General features: G+C 38.0%; 1 protein-coding gene across 1 annotated transcript in view; it reads left to right on the top strand.

The window, feature by feature from the left end:
* The window catches only part of SND1 (staphylococcal nuclease and tudor domain containing 1), a 421454-nt gene that overhangs the window by 48660 nt on the left and 357827 nt on the right, over nucleotides 1-14967 (top strand). The window contains exons 6-9 of the mRNA XM_079151650.1: nucleotides 574-665; nucleotides 1519-1677; nucleotides 2924-3030; nucleotides 5517-5607. Of these exons, the coding sequence (XP_079007776.1) occupies nucleotides 574-665; nucleotides 1519-1677; nucleotides 2924-3030; nucleotides 5517-5607 (449 nt within the window). The remainder of the gene's footprint in view (nucleotides 1-573; nucleotides 666-1518; nucleotides 1678-2923; nucleotides 3031-5516; nucleotides 5608-14967) is intronic.

Here is a 14967-nt window from a genome sequence, read left to right as displayed (position 1 = left end):
AGGGTAAAATGATACCATGGCATTTTGGAAGGGAGTTTGAATTCTGTTCATGCAGGTTACATCAGGTGTATTTCTCAGAGGCTAGTTCTTTGCCATTGACAGGTAGGAAGTTGTTGGTAATTTACACATTGTGGATCTTTCTGTCTCTAAAAGAAGGTACTTAAATACTACCCCTGCTACTTGGAGATAGAAACATGTAGTCCATATATGTTTATATGCTATGTGGTTTTTGGTTCCACTTTGAGACCTTGTTAACTACAGGTTAAGTAAAAGAAAAGTATTACCAATCCCGAGTTACTCTTTTTTCTGGCACCTGGTACGTGGTGAGCAACCTAGATTTTGGATAACAAAGCTTTGGTGTGAGTGATGAGGTCCCAGAAGGTTCAGAAGACAGAAGCAGGTCTTGACTGTTTTCCCTAGACTGGTTCACGATCTGCCAGTGTGTCCTCACTTCTCAGAGGGAGGCTTTCTCAGGGTCCGGGGGAGAGTTACCAGGTTAATGCAGTTTGATTGGGCATTGTTTATCCCCTCACGACTTTTCTAATGATGTAAGTTGTTTATTATGTCATGCAGCTATCATCGAGCACGTGCGAGATGGCAGTGTGGTCAGGGCCCTACTCCTCCCAGATTACTACCTGGTTACCGTCATGCTGTCTGGGATCAAGGTCAGACCATATACTGGGCTACACGGTGGGTATGGGATTTGTAGAAATGTTCAGTGCTAGGTAGATTTCTCTACCTGGAGGCTTTGGATCTCTGTTTCCTTCTTGGTGTGATCCATTAACCAGAGTTCTTTTATACTTATTTTGGTTTAAATGTTGTAGCACAATGTTTCCAATTGGATCAATTTTTTTTTTTTTTTTTTTTTAATATTTGAAAGCATTCTGGGTCTGTTTGAAATGGAAGGTTGTTGAGGGTATAAGCCTAGAAGATTAGGGATGAGTGGCTCTCAAGTGTTGCTGAATATGGCTTCTATTAAGTCCCTTTCTGGATTTTCCAGTTTTTATTTTTGGTACTGGGGATTGAACCCAGGGGTGCTTTTCCACACTATGTCACCAGTTCTTTTCTTTTCTTTTTCTTTTTTTTTTTTGTTTTGAGATAGAATTGCTGAGGATCTCACTAAGTTACTGAGACTGGTCTCGAACTTGTGATCCTCCTGTCTCAACCTCCTGAGTTGCTGGGATTACAGGTGTACACCACTGCACCTGGATCCCATTGGAATTTTTTAAAGATTGGGGATTAAAAGCTAGGCCCTGGCAGATCTTCTCTTGACACAGATCTATTTTCAACTGTAATTCGATGATTTTCCCTATGTGAGTTTTATTTGTCTTTACCCAGAAATATGAGAGCATGATATTCCCAGTCCGTTTTACAGTGTGTTTTCAGAAGGGTTAGAAGAGTTGGTGGAGGCCTCCCTGAGCATGGCCTGTAGCAGGTTGGGTGTGCAGAAGGCTTGGGTAGGGCGGGAGAGCTGGCTCTCACTGGGCTGCCTTCCTTTCCTGCCTTATTCTCCTACAGTGCCCAACTTTTCGCCGGGAAGCAGATGGCAGTGAAACACCGGAGCCTTTTGCTGCAGAAGCCAAATTTTTTACTGAGTCGCGACTGCTTCAGAGAGATGTTCAGATCATCCTGGAGAGCTGCCACAACCAGAATGTTCTGGGTACCATCCTTCATCCAGTGAGTGTGCATATGCAGCTTGGGTCACGACAGACTTGGGCTTTGAAGAGCTGCAGTTTGCCTCTGTCATCTTTCACTCTGTTTAACATCCATTTAAATATCTTGGAAGGATTACTACCTAATGATTTTGAGGTATTTTTTAGGCAGATATCATTTGTCTTATAGAATTGGACAGATCTGGGCAACTTCCTACCCTTAGGAAGTTAATGTCAAATGTTGCTGAGTTCATAAGGGGAAGAGGATTTCATCCCTTACTTTCCCAAGTGTTTGATGCTGAAGGTTGCCAATTGGAAATGCTGGAGATGGCCATATCGGTAAAAGTGTAACTGACAGAGTAGAGTAGGGTTGGTGAGGCGTTTGTAGGTCGAGAAGTCAGATGAGTATTGGTAGATCAGTGATGAGGAAACTAATGTATGGAACAATTATTTTCTGTATTTTGGGCCTTATCCAGTTACTTCTTCACTCTGAGCAGAAACTAGGTCCCAATGTTCTTATAGTTCTTATTTATGAGAATTTTACCCTGTTGTTTACTGTGGTAGTTAGGTTGTTCTTGGACACAAAATGACCTTGTTTTTTGACAACTAAGCCAGTTTTCATTATTGTAACCTATGTGTAATACAGTTAAACTACTGTTACATTTTTGGTTAGATAATTCTTCCATGATAGCACTTTTAGAAGCCTGGGAGGCTTGATTTGGAGTGTGCCAAGGCCATGTCTGTTTCTTCTGGAGTGCTGAGTGTCTGACCATGCCCTGCCAGATGGCTCTGTGTCACAGTAGAATAGGAATTGTAATTCACTGAGCAAGATGTAGCTTAAGCCATTCCCTTACCCAGCCTGTTCTTGAAACTGTGCTTATGGAAAGAGGAAGAAGTGCTGATCTTAGGGAAGGAAAGAGTAGGTGAAATTCTACTAAAGATTAACATCCTCCTTTCCCCCAAGAAGAGCTATAGAAATGTCAATTTCATTCAATGCCACTAACATTTATCCTACTCCTATTAAGTGAGAGGTGTTGTTGTCCAGATACGAAATCAAGGCTGTTGAGAGGAGTCTCAGAGTGGTGTCTCCCATTTTAGAGATCGTTTCTTTTTATTTCTTAGAGATGGTTTCTTAATGAGAGAAACTTTTTTTTTCCTTTATTTTTTAAGTAGATTATGGCCATGTTTATTGTGTTTGAAATCTAGAGAAATGGATTCTTTTGCTCCAGAATCTAATCCATGCTTCTAATCTCATGCTCCTTGTTTCTCAGAACGGCAACATCACTGAACTCCTCCTGAAGGAAGGTTTTGCACGATGTGTGGACTGGTCGATTGCAGTTTACACCCGGGGTGCAGAAAAACTGAGGGCAGCCGAGAGGTAAGGTCTGGAGGGAAACCTTCTAGCCAAGGAGCCTAAGCAAAGGAATCTAGCCATCTTCTCTGACCCATCTGTGTCGCTGTTTCTTATTGTAATAAAGGTTTGGGAAATTACAAAAGAAGCTAGGATCTCATACAGAGGAATGACTTAAGTATTAGTCTTTAGGTTTGGTTTAATTCAATGCTGGGTAGTAAGGGCTCAGATTTTTCACTGAGACATTATTCTTTATGTGATTTACTTTTTAAACATTTTTCAGTTCAGTTTTTTTCCAAGTCCATATCTTCATTTCTGGATTTTGGGCACATTGGTGTAAAATGACTCGTCTTATTTCAGGACAATAAAATTGCTTATTAGTTACTCTTAAATAGGTAGGCTGGAGCAGGCCTATGATGGAAAGGTTGAGGCTGTGGGTCCTAAAGGATGCCCTAATTTCCTTATAAGTATGTTTTATCATAAGTGCTAATGCAATTTTGAGGTGCTACTTTCTTGTTTCTGGCTTGGTGCCTTATGATTAAAGAATAAATCATTTATTTCCAGAAAACTGACTGTAGAAAATCCCAACATTGGCTATTTCAAGTGTCCGGGTCAAGTATTTCTGGATGTTTAGGTGAACTTCTTCATTTAATGGCGTAGACAGAAGACAATAAAAGCAAGTACCAAGAGTATATAAATGGAAATAATAGGAAAAGTTGAATCTCCACTTCCTAGCATGCATATGATCAGAAGACGGCAGATAGTCAATGACAGTGGTCTACTCTCGAGGCTTGTTGTTTTGCTTATTTCGGAATCTTAAAATGATAATGATCTTGAGACCTACACCTAAGTAGTGTACAACAGAAAAATAGCTATAGTAGTTGTTTCTTTTCTTAGATTCTCCATATCCTTTTGTACGTGTTAGCAGAAATAGTCTCAAGTTTTTATAAACATAGATTTTAATATGGCCCATTGATACGGCATGTCTGAGAAATGCATGTTTCACATATTTGGTGAAAAAAAGAGCAGCGATTGCTGAAATTTTTTTGGTTTTTATGTTGTCCCATAATTACATTATAAACATAACTTTGTTGAGTACAGTGTTCCAAATACTGATTATTCTGTGAGGTTAATTTCTTCTTCTTATTGTGTATATGTGTCTGTGTGTGTGTGTTCAGAAAAGTGTTAAGTCCATTACTATTCTAAATCATTCTTTTGGTTGATATATAAATATATATTTTTTGCATTCTCTTTGAAGAAAGTGAGTAAAATTAAAGTAATATCTATATGTTTCATAACATCTGTAGAAAATTTTATGGATTTTTTTGGAGAGTACTCATCATTATAAAATAAGCTTAGTTCAGGGAATGCAGGGAATGCAAATCATATCTCAATATGTGATTACTTGCCTGCTGTTTTGCATGCTATATTTGAGCTACATGCCTTGTTGGTAAAATTACATCCTCTCTATGGAAGTACTTTATGTATTTTACAACTGGTACATCCTGCTTTGTCATTTTCCCATTTTAGTGCTTGTTAAAAAAAAAAAAAAAAAGGTTGCAATACTGTTTTCAGAAATAATAGTTCCTTTCCACTGCACATGCATTCACTCATTTTTAAATAGTTTAAGACAGCTGTTCATTGATTTTTTTTTTTTTTTTTTTCTTCTCCCCAATCTTTACACATATTCAATTTTCCATTCTTAGTCTGACTCAGAAAATATCTACTGGGCTTATACTTGAAAATGAATTTCTGGCAACATGGTTTTTTAAAACTCCTACCAAGGAACTTCTATAGGGATTTTGTTTATTTTCCAGTTATTCTTTAGAGGGACTATGGTGGTGGTTATGTTTTTCAACATAGTATTTGGTAGCTGATAACCTTTATTTATTTATTTATTTAAAATTTTTTTTTTTAAGTTGTAGATGAACACGATACCTTCATTTTATTTGTTTATTTTTATGTGGTGCTTAGGCTTGAACCCAGTGCCTCACATGTTAGGCAAGCGCTCTACCACTGAGCTACAACCGCAGCCCCCTGATAACCTTTTTTAATAGTTGATAACCTTTTTCTATTTCAAATGGCAATTGAGCATGTCTGTGATTCTTTAAAAAGTATACATTTGTTTGTTTAGATGTTTGTGTGTGTTCTTCACATTTAAGAGACCAATTGATCTTTGTCACCCTACCTGTGGTAATAGCTGCTCAGAAGATACTGGATAAGTCAGAGTTTATTATCAAGATGGACTTGTGATGTCTACGCTCAAACAGTTGCACACCTTGATCAGTCTACCCACTCTGAGTTCATGTATATAGGTATCTTGGATTTTTCCATTTGCTGTAAAATTTGGATATTTCCATTTGCTGTTCACTCTTCATTCTGATTTGACTGGAGATTTATATATCTGTAGGATAGGATAGGAGTTTGCACTAACTGCTTCCATGATGGTGATGGATTCAGATGGAATGGTCTTGGTCTGGTTGGCTGATCTTGCATCACTCTTTTGTTGCCAGGTTTGCCAAGGAGCGCAGGCTGAGAATATGGAGAGACTACGTAGCTCCCACTGCTAATTTGGATCAAAAGGACAAGCAGTTTGTTGCCAAGGTGAGTCATTCTCAGCATGTTGATATGCATAATGGACATGGCCAGGAGAGTGATAATACGAGGATTTGAACAATTAGAAATGGTGTAGTTCTTGAATATTTCAAGACAAGTGTGTGTGTGTGTGTGTGTTCTGGAATATTTCAGGGCAAGCCTGTGTGTGTGTTTCAGGGACTTAGAGATGATAAGAATATTTACATTTCTCACTGTAAATTAGGATAACGTCACCATAAATTCACAGGTTAAACTTGCAGACACTGCTAGTGTGAATACTTCTCATATTTTAAGGATTCTTTTTATATAGTTAGCAAATGGTGTTCTCTCAGATTTACTGTGTCCAAGTATACATACCCTCATGTTTCCCTTTGTTCTGTTTGGTAACTCTTGTGTGTGTGCCTCCCCCCCCCCCCCCCCCCCGAGAATTCTCCTTCACTGATATGCCTTGGAATGGATTACTTTGATGGGAACTGAAACTATTAACAAATGCATTAAATGGTTATATCAATGGTGCTATAAAAATGGTGTTTTTTGGTTGCAGGTTTTGGTAACTTGACTGGTAGATCTGTTGTCTGTGCCTTCCCAGACTGCTGTAATGTTTTACATCTTATTTTTTCTTTTGACAAAAGTTAGTGGAAATTTTGTCTATTTATAGGCAAAAAGTGGTTATATGCATATTCTTGGACAAAGTGGCCTTCTCTCATCCGTTAACTATCAATTTAGGATGGACAGCCACTAGGTGGCACTGTCAGCCTGAAAAATTCTGAAACTATCTTGGCATGCTAAAATTTTAGCAGTCTTAGAGGAACTGGCTAAATTATTTCACTCTCTTTTTTATGGTGCCCAAAGTAATAGGTCACAGAGTGCTCTAGTGTCCTCTTTCCTTCTTTTAGTAGGTGCTAAGTAGCTGTTAGGTTAGCCGTAATCACCCCCTGTAGTAGACCTGAGTGGGAGTTGTCCCTGGTGGAATACTCCCCTGTGCATCTTCCAGGTCTTGATGTAGACCAGAAGAGCTCTGCTTCCTTTCTGTGTGAGGCATGTTCTAGTGTGCAAAATTGGACATGGACTGCTCTCCGTACTTGGAACTCACTTAGTTGTGCCTGTGTTTTCTAGAAGTTAAAATGTGACTACTGAATCAAAGGATGACCATTCACTGAACAAGGGAGGCAGGTCTTCAGTTTTACTATTATTTGAGGGTGTTTGACATTAGTGATATCTATGAGGCTTGGGAGAGTCCTATTACCTTGCCCTGTCTCTTCCAGCATGTCCTCAGCTGATACTCAGTATGTAGAAAAACCCAGAAGATGCATTTTGGGCTTTTGCTGTTTGGGGAACTAAGAGATTGCAGAAGAAAGAAATTCAAAGGATTGGATGATTGGGCTGATAGCTGTATCATTTGCCTTAAATATGACCTACTGTCAACTAGAAAAGGGAGAAATGGCTGCAGGAGCATTTCTTCTCCTCTAAAATCCTGGGGTGTGTGGTGACACACGCCTACAATCCCCAAAACTTGGGAGGCTGAGGTAGAAGGATCACAAATTTAAGACCAGCCTTGGCAACTTAGGGAGAGGCTGTCTCAAAAGGTAAAAGGGGCTGAAGGTGTGGCTCATTGGTAGAGGGCTTCTGGTGAAGGGTGGGGCAGGAGATTTACTGAGTTTTTTAAAAATTTTAAGCATTATTTTTGTTTTGGAAACAGGAAAATTATATAAAGAGGGTAAGCAAAATACTCAAATTACCTAAAATACTGTAATGTAGCTTTTTTTTAAACAGACTTGGTCATACTGTCTTATCTCAAAATTGGAAGACCTATGGTCCATAGGACAAATTTGGCTCTGCACTTGTTTGTATGACCTGTGGATTTTACACAGGAGGAAAAAAACAAACTTTTTTTTGTGGCTTATGAAAAATTTTCAAAAATTAAATTTCAATTTATGGATAAATTGGAGCATAGCCATCTGTATTTGTTTAAGTATTGTCTGTGGTTATTTTCATGATACAATGGCAGAATTCTGTAGTTGTTATGGAGTTGTTGAAAACTCTTTTGAGTTTTAGCTTGCAAAACATGAAATATTTGCTAATGGCCATTTACATAAAGTTTGATGATCCCTGATCTATGCCATAATGAGTGCCTCATTATGACATGAGGATCTTGAGATAGAATGTAAGTCCAGGCACTATTTTCTTTGTCAAGAAAAACTTGCAGCTGGGAATACAGCTCAGTGTGGTCCTACATGCTTCAGGTCCTGGGTTTGATCTCCAGTAAACACTGCCCCCACCCCCCAAATAAAATTGAAAAAAGGAAAGACTTGCTACAAAACATATCAGTAGTGCCCTTACTGATATATGTAGTTAAATAATGTTGTGGTACAAGTTCCTTAACTCATTGCACACTGGCAGCCCCTCTGAGTAGTACTGATCGATACTTCTTTTTGTATATACATTTTACTTTTATAAATGCTTACTTTTTTTGGGGTGGGGTGGGGAATGGGTATCATGGATTGAATTCAGTGGCACCACTGAGCCACATCCCAGCCCTATTTTGTATTTTATTTAGAGACAGGGTCTCACTGAGTTGCTTAGTGCTTTGCTATTGCTGAGGCTTGCTTTGAACTGGAGATCTCCTGTCTCAGCCTCCTGAGCTGCTGGGATTACAGGTGTGCGCCACTGCACCAGACAAATGCTTTACTTTTAATACAGAAGAAATGTAAACTTTTTGTAGGCTTATTAACAAATGTACTAGTCCAATTTGTGTCTTCCTTGAGGCACTTTTAATACTTTGCTAATTCATACCTGGGAATAAAATGTATGTTATTGTAAAAAATTTTTGGTTTTAGGTGAAACCTTTCTCCTTTATTCTGCAGGTGAAAATGGATGTAATTTTCTCCCTCAAACATGCATATATACATGGGTGCACACATGCTCTTCCCCATCCTTCATATGTGATTATGTCATAACTTTGGTTAAATTAATATTCAGTATTTACTTTGTAAATGCTAATCACCACAGAGCTATATCTATATAGCTTTTAAATGTAATTTTCATTTCCTACACACTTTTTGTTTTCCCCATAGTTACTGGTTTTTTAACATTTACATGTATTTTAAAATACATGCTATTAATTCAGTTCTCATACCCTCTACTTTTCTAAATTACCTCTCGGGCATTCATTCAGTTTGATAATCTTACCTTAAAAAATACTTTCTCAGAGCCACATGACCTGCACTAATTTTGTCTGGTTCCTCTTTTTACCTGTTGAAAGTTTGTTACATCTTTGAATTTCTTCATCATTATACTGAGGGGGTTTCTTTGCCTTACTCTCTGATTAGAACTATGCTTGTTAGATGCCCTCAATTTTTCTTTATGATCGGTTACTTCATTTTGTTGGCATACGTTTTCTCTAACTTCATGGCAGAAGTGCTTGAGGTAAATTTTCTGAGACTTTTCATATTCATTCTGTAGTTAAACTTTATTGATAATTTAGCTGGGTATAGAATTTTATTTTGGAAGTTATTTTCCATCAGAATTGTTATTGTCCCATCATCTAGTTAAGATCTGTTCTTGTTTTTTAGAGTCTGAAACCATTCTGATTCTTTAGTTTGTATGATTTGTTGTTTGTATGATTTGTTGTAGAAGGATTTAGCAAATTCTTTTTGATACTAGCATTCCGACATTTCTCAATGATACAGCATTATTTATTTATATGTGATTGTATTATACTTCAATGTTTAGATCTTTGTCTTGGGACTTTTTTGCCCCCAGCTCTTTCGTTGAATTCAATCTAGTTTATCTTTTCTCCTTTTTTCTAGTACTCCCATTTGTTGTTTGAATGTTGTTCTTTGTGGGCTGGTGTTCCAGTTTTTTTTTTTTTTTTCTTTTATTTTCCTTCTCTGTTCTTTTGTTCTTATCTCTATTTTTCAACTCTTCTTCTGTTCTTTAATTTCTAAGAGTTTTATTTATTCTCTGAATGTTTTCCTTTTACTACTTAAAAATAACATCTAAAACTTATTTCACATTATCTAACTGTGCTAGGAATTAATTTTCTTGAAGTTTTCTCTGTATACTCTCTGTATCCCTCCATGCCTTGACTTTTTGGTTCTTTTTCTTATTGGAGGCTTACTCAGATAATAATCCTTTGTTCTTTCTTTGTTTTTTTTTTTTCATAACCTAGAACTCCGCTATAGTTCTACAGTCATGTTTACATGATTTAAAATGTCTGTTAGTGCCCAATAACTTTTTTAAGGAAACCTAATAAAGTCCTCTGGTACCCAGGGCCCATACCCACATAGTTGAAAAGTCCCACAAAGTTTTGCTGAGTGATTCTGCTCTGAGAATCATGTGAGTAGGAGGCCTTAGCAAATAGTGATTCTCTCTTCATCGGTCACTCTCTTTTTTAAGAATTAATTGTATAGGGCACAACTAAAATAATCTGAAATGCTTACAAAAGCTACCCTCTGACTTCTTTAGCTGGGTGCCTCTGGGGCTGTTTCGTTGATTTGTGAAACTGATGCAAAACTATAGTGTTGGTTAAGAGGCTCACTCTGAGGAATTTGAAACAAGCATCTTCTCCTTTGAAAGACTGGTTTCCATTGTCTGCTTAAGCAGTCTTCTCAAGGAATGAGATGCAAGGGAGGGCTCTCCTTGTCTCTCTAGGTTAGCTGAAAAGCATGTTCCTTTCACAGCGATTAGCTGAGCCTGCCTGAGACTTTTGTGCCTGTCGTGGCCTGCCAGTTCCCTGCCTGCCTTCCCTGTGGCGTTTTAGCTGATCTGTGCTGTTTGTAGCCATATGGTCCCCTGAGCACGTGGCTTGGCTTCCCTGTCCCTGCTGCTGGATCTGTGGGCATTGCAGATTTCATAGACCTGAATAGCATTGTTGGGGGAAGGGGAAGTGGAAGTATGTCCTCAAGAGGTGTCTTCTTACTGTCTTGCTGGTTAGAGGCCTTGTGCTTGACTCTCTGTCCCTGTGTGATAGCTTAAACAAACAGCCCCTGAACTAGGTGCTTTGAGAAGATGTTAGTATTTCCTGCCTTCAAAGAGCTTACCCTTTGTGGATTTTTGTTCGGGAGCCCTGTGTAGTTGAGTGGCATTAGTGGCCAAGTCCAGTTTTGTAGATCATATAAGCTGTCTGTGACTGCAGTGGATTTTATTCTATGACTGTTTTTGTCCTGATTATTTTTTGTTGTGCTTCTACTTGTACATGAGTTATTTAGCATCACAGCAGCTCTAGATGGAGTCCATTATCATGTCTCTGAGGTTTTTCCCTCAGTTTTTTGTGTTGTAAAATTCACATGACATAAAATTTACTACCCTAATCATTTTTAAATGTATAGTTCGGTGATATTAAGTATAGTCATATTGTTGTGCAGCTATCACCAGCATGACATATCATTTCCATGACTCTTTATCTTATGAAACTGAAACTATACCAATTAAACAAAACTGTCTCCCCCCATTTTCCATTTCCATCAGCCCCTCAAAACCACCATTCTACTTTTTATCTCTATGATTTAGACTGTTCTAAGTAACTCATATAAATAGAATCATGTGGTGTGTCTTTTGGTGACCGGCTTACTTTATTTAGAATATGTCTTCAAACTTTATTCATGTTGTAGCAGTGTCAGAATTTCTTTGCTTTTTAAAGCTGAGTAGTATTCCAGTCTATGTACACATTTTAAACTTGTCTGCTTATCTGTTGATGAATACCAGGGTTGTTTCCACATTTTAACTAGGGTGAACAATGCTGCCACGAGTTTGAGTTTATAAGCATCTTATGGGTAACTTATTTTCGTTTCTTTTCAGTATGTACCAAGAAGTGGATTGCTGGTAATTTTATTTTTAAGTTTTTGAGGAACTGCTATACTGTACCATTCATATGTCTACCAGCACTACACAGGGGTTCTAATTTTTCTACATCCTCTCCAATGTTTGTTATTTTCTGGATTTTTGTTGTTGTTTTGTGTTTTGTTTTGGTATCAGGAATTAAACCCAGGGATGCTTACCATATCTTCATCCTTAGCCCTTTTTACTTTGAAAACAGGGTTTTGCTAAGTTGCTTAGGGCCTTTGTGAGTTGCTCAGGGTGACCTCAACCTTCTGATTCTCCTGCCTCAGGCATGCATCGCCACACCTGGTTTGGTTTTGGTTTTTTTTGTTTTTTTTTTAAACTGGGGATTGAACCCAGGGGTGCTTATCCATTGAGCCTCATCCATAGCCCTTTTTATTTTTTTATTTTGAGACAGGATCTTGCTAAGTTACTGAGGCAAACTTGTGATCCTCCTGCCTGAGCTTCCTCAGTTCTTGACATGACAGGCGGGTGCCACTGCTCCTGTCTCATGTTCTTTTGATAGTAGCTATCCTGGTGGGTAGTATCTCATAATTTTGATTTACCTTAATGATTAGTGGTGTTGAGCATCTTTTTCCTGTGCTTATTGACCATTTGAAAATCTTTTGTGGAGCTATGTCTATTTAAGTTCTCTGCAGGCCCAGCATTTAGTTTCTGTGATCAAATCCAGAGCCTTTTATTCATTTTTGAATTGTTTTTGTTGTTGTTGTTGTTTTAGGAATTCTATATATGTTCTGGATATTTGTTATCAGATATATAATCTGGAAATTAGAATGGAAATAATTCCATTCTGTGAGTTGCTTTTACTTTGTTAGTAGTACTTTTGGTGCACAAAATTTTTAATTTTTATGTTATCTCATTTGTCTATTTTTTTGTTATGTTGCCTGCTGTCTTTGTTGTCATAATCAAGAAATCATTACCAAATGCAAAGTTGTAAAGTTTTTACTCTGAATTCTTCTAAGAATTTTATAGTTTTAGTTTTATATATTTAAAGTTATGGATTAATTTTGAATCAGTTTTTATTAAAGGTCCAACTTTGTTCTTCTGCACATGCATATCCAGTTTTATCAGCACCATTTGCTGAGAAGACTGTTCTTTCCTCTTTGATGGTATTGACAGCCTTGTCAATAATCATTTAACCATATATCCATTAGCTTTATTTTAGAATGGTATCGAATTGATCTGTACATCTGTTTTACCCTATGGTTTTGGTTACTGTAGCTTTGCAATAAATTTTGAAATCAGGAAGTATGTGTACTCCAGCTTTGTTCTTTCTTTTTCAGATTTTTTTGGTAATTTGTGGTCCCTTAAGATTTGATATGAATTTTATGACAGGTGGTGCCTTTTCTGTAAAATTTGTCTTTGGAATTTTGATAAAGATCACATGAAATCTATAAATTGCTTTGATATCTTTACAATTTAAGTCTTGTAACCCATGAACATGAAATGTGCCTATACATACATAAGTTGTCTTTAATTTCTCTCAGCATTTTTTTCTAGTACAATTTTTTTACTTCCTTGGTTAATTCTGAAGTATTTTGCTCTTTTTGATATGATTGGAAATGTGATTCTCATTCGAATTGTTTGTTAGCATATAGAAATGCAGCTGGTTTGGGGTGTTGGCTTTGTATCTTTCCACTTTGTGAATTTGTTTATTAATTCTAACAGTACTTGTGGGTTTTCTAGATACATATTATGTGAGAACAGTGATATTTTATTTCTTTCTTTCCAATTTGTATGCCTTTCATTTCTTTTTCTTGAATAGTTACTGTCTGGCTAGGATTCCTCGGACAATGTGGATTGGAAATGTCTCTCTGATATGATTTTTAAGGAAGAATATTTCTCAAATTTGGACATTATGTAGACTGCTTTAGTATATTCTCTTATGGTAATGTGGAGAGAATCAAAAAATCCTAACCACTTCCCTGACTTTTGTCATATGACTTTCAAGGGGAAAGGAAGTTCTGGAGATGATTTGACTAGGGAAGTGGCCTCTGCTTCAGGACTTGGTTTGCAGCTTATATTAGCAATCCAGAAGATATTAAAAAATTACCTGGCTTTAAAAATTTTTTAACAATAATTTTACAGCAGACAGTATAGAGAGCTCTGTCAGATTACCCCTTTACTCCCAACCTAGTATCTCCTACTGTCTTACATGAGTGTGGTACATTTGTTGTATGCTATGTTGTTATTAATGAGAGGTCTGCCTTTATTAGGTTTTCTTGATTTTTCCCCTAGTATCTTTTTTCTCTTCCAAGATACCACATCGCTTTTTAATCGTCATATTTCCTTAGACTCCTCTTAGATATGACAGTGTCTTTCCTTGTTTTTTATGACCTGGACAGTTTTGAAGAGTGTTGGTCAGGTATTTTTTAGGATGGCCCCTGTTGAAAGATATCTGATGCCTGATTTCCAATGGAGTACGTTTGATAGTATCTGGTCTGATTTTGCTCAGGTGTCTAGAGGTTCTTACATCATGATATCGATGTGATTCTTTCATTTTTTTGGAGAACAGACCAGCAGCTGTGCTTTCATGAGGGACTGAGGAGAACAGACATGGCATACAACTTTAGGGAGCAGTAGAAATGGCCAGATGTCATGATGTCAGAGAGGTCGCAGTGCATTCGTACCTCATTCCGGGTGACCTCATCAAAGAATGCTGTTTGGTGGTGCCTGAAGAAGCCTCATTAAGGCTGATGATTCTTTTGCTTCTTTCTGTTATTGAGATTTGTGGCAGCAGTGGAGCTATAGGTGGTTGTGTCTGGGGAGCTATTGAGAGGGTCTTTGTAGCTCAGGTGGCTGTGATAAGGCTCTTTGTTCCTCCTCTGCTTGCTGCAGAGCTTAAAAAACTAAACGGCTCTTGACTGCCCAGTGAACACTGTGGATGAGCCCTGCAGATGGAGTATGGCAGAGGGCTGCAGAGATGGATGGATGTCCCTTGCCCCTGACAGATCTTGGTAATTCTCCTGACTTGTGGTGGCTCTTAGCCTATACCTTGTCATCATTAAACAATTGAGATTCAAGAAATGGGAGGGAATTGGATTTAGTGCTTGTACCTTGAGTCCAGCTAGTGGCTTGCTCTATATGGATTTCTGCTGCTGGGCTTTGGATGATCTCTTAGTCTGTATGCTTGAGCGTGGCCGGATTAGGATCCATAGCTTGTGGAGAAAGTGAGCAGTATAGGCATACTTCAGATACGTCATGAAAAGCACAAGAAATATTACTGTTCAAAGTGGTCTGCAGTGATGCCAAAAAGCAGGCTTTGAACAGTAAACCCTCTGCATTTTACTTGGTGTATAGTATGGGACTAACCAGTGTTTTATGGCTTAATCCATGCCAGTGCTCAGGAGCTGCTTTTTCTCTGGACAGTAGTGACACCATTTACAGAGAAATAGAAAACCACCCCCCCCCACCCCCCAGACACACATGCATGCATTCATTCTACCCTCAACCCCCAGAAAAGTGAGCTTCACGTAGCTGGCAGCATCAGAGTACGCAGTTCCTGAAGAGGAGGTTTCTAATCAGGGA

This window comes from Sciurus vulgaris (assembly GCF_902686455.1).
Source record: "Sciurus vulgaris genome assembly, chromosome: 8".
NCBI lineage: Eukaryota > Metazoa > Chordata > Mammalia > Rodentia > Sciuridae > Sciurus > Sciurus vulgaris.
Note: the sequence above shows the minus strand (reverse complement) of the source record. Positions and strands in the feature narration are given on the sequence as shown.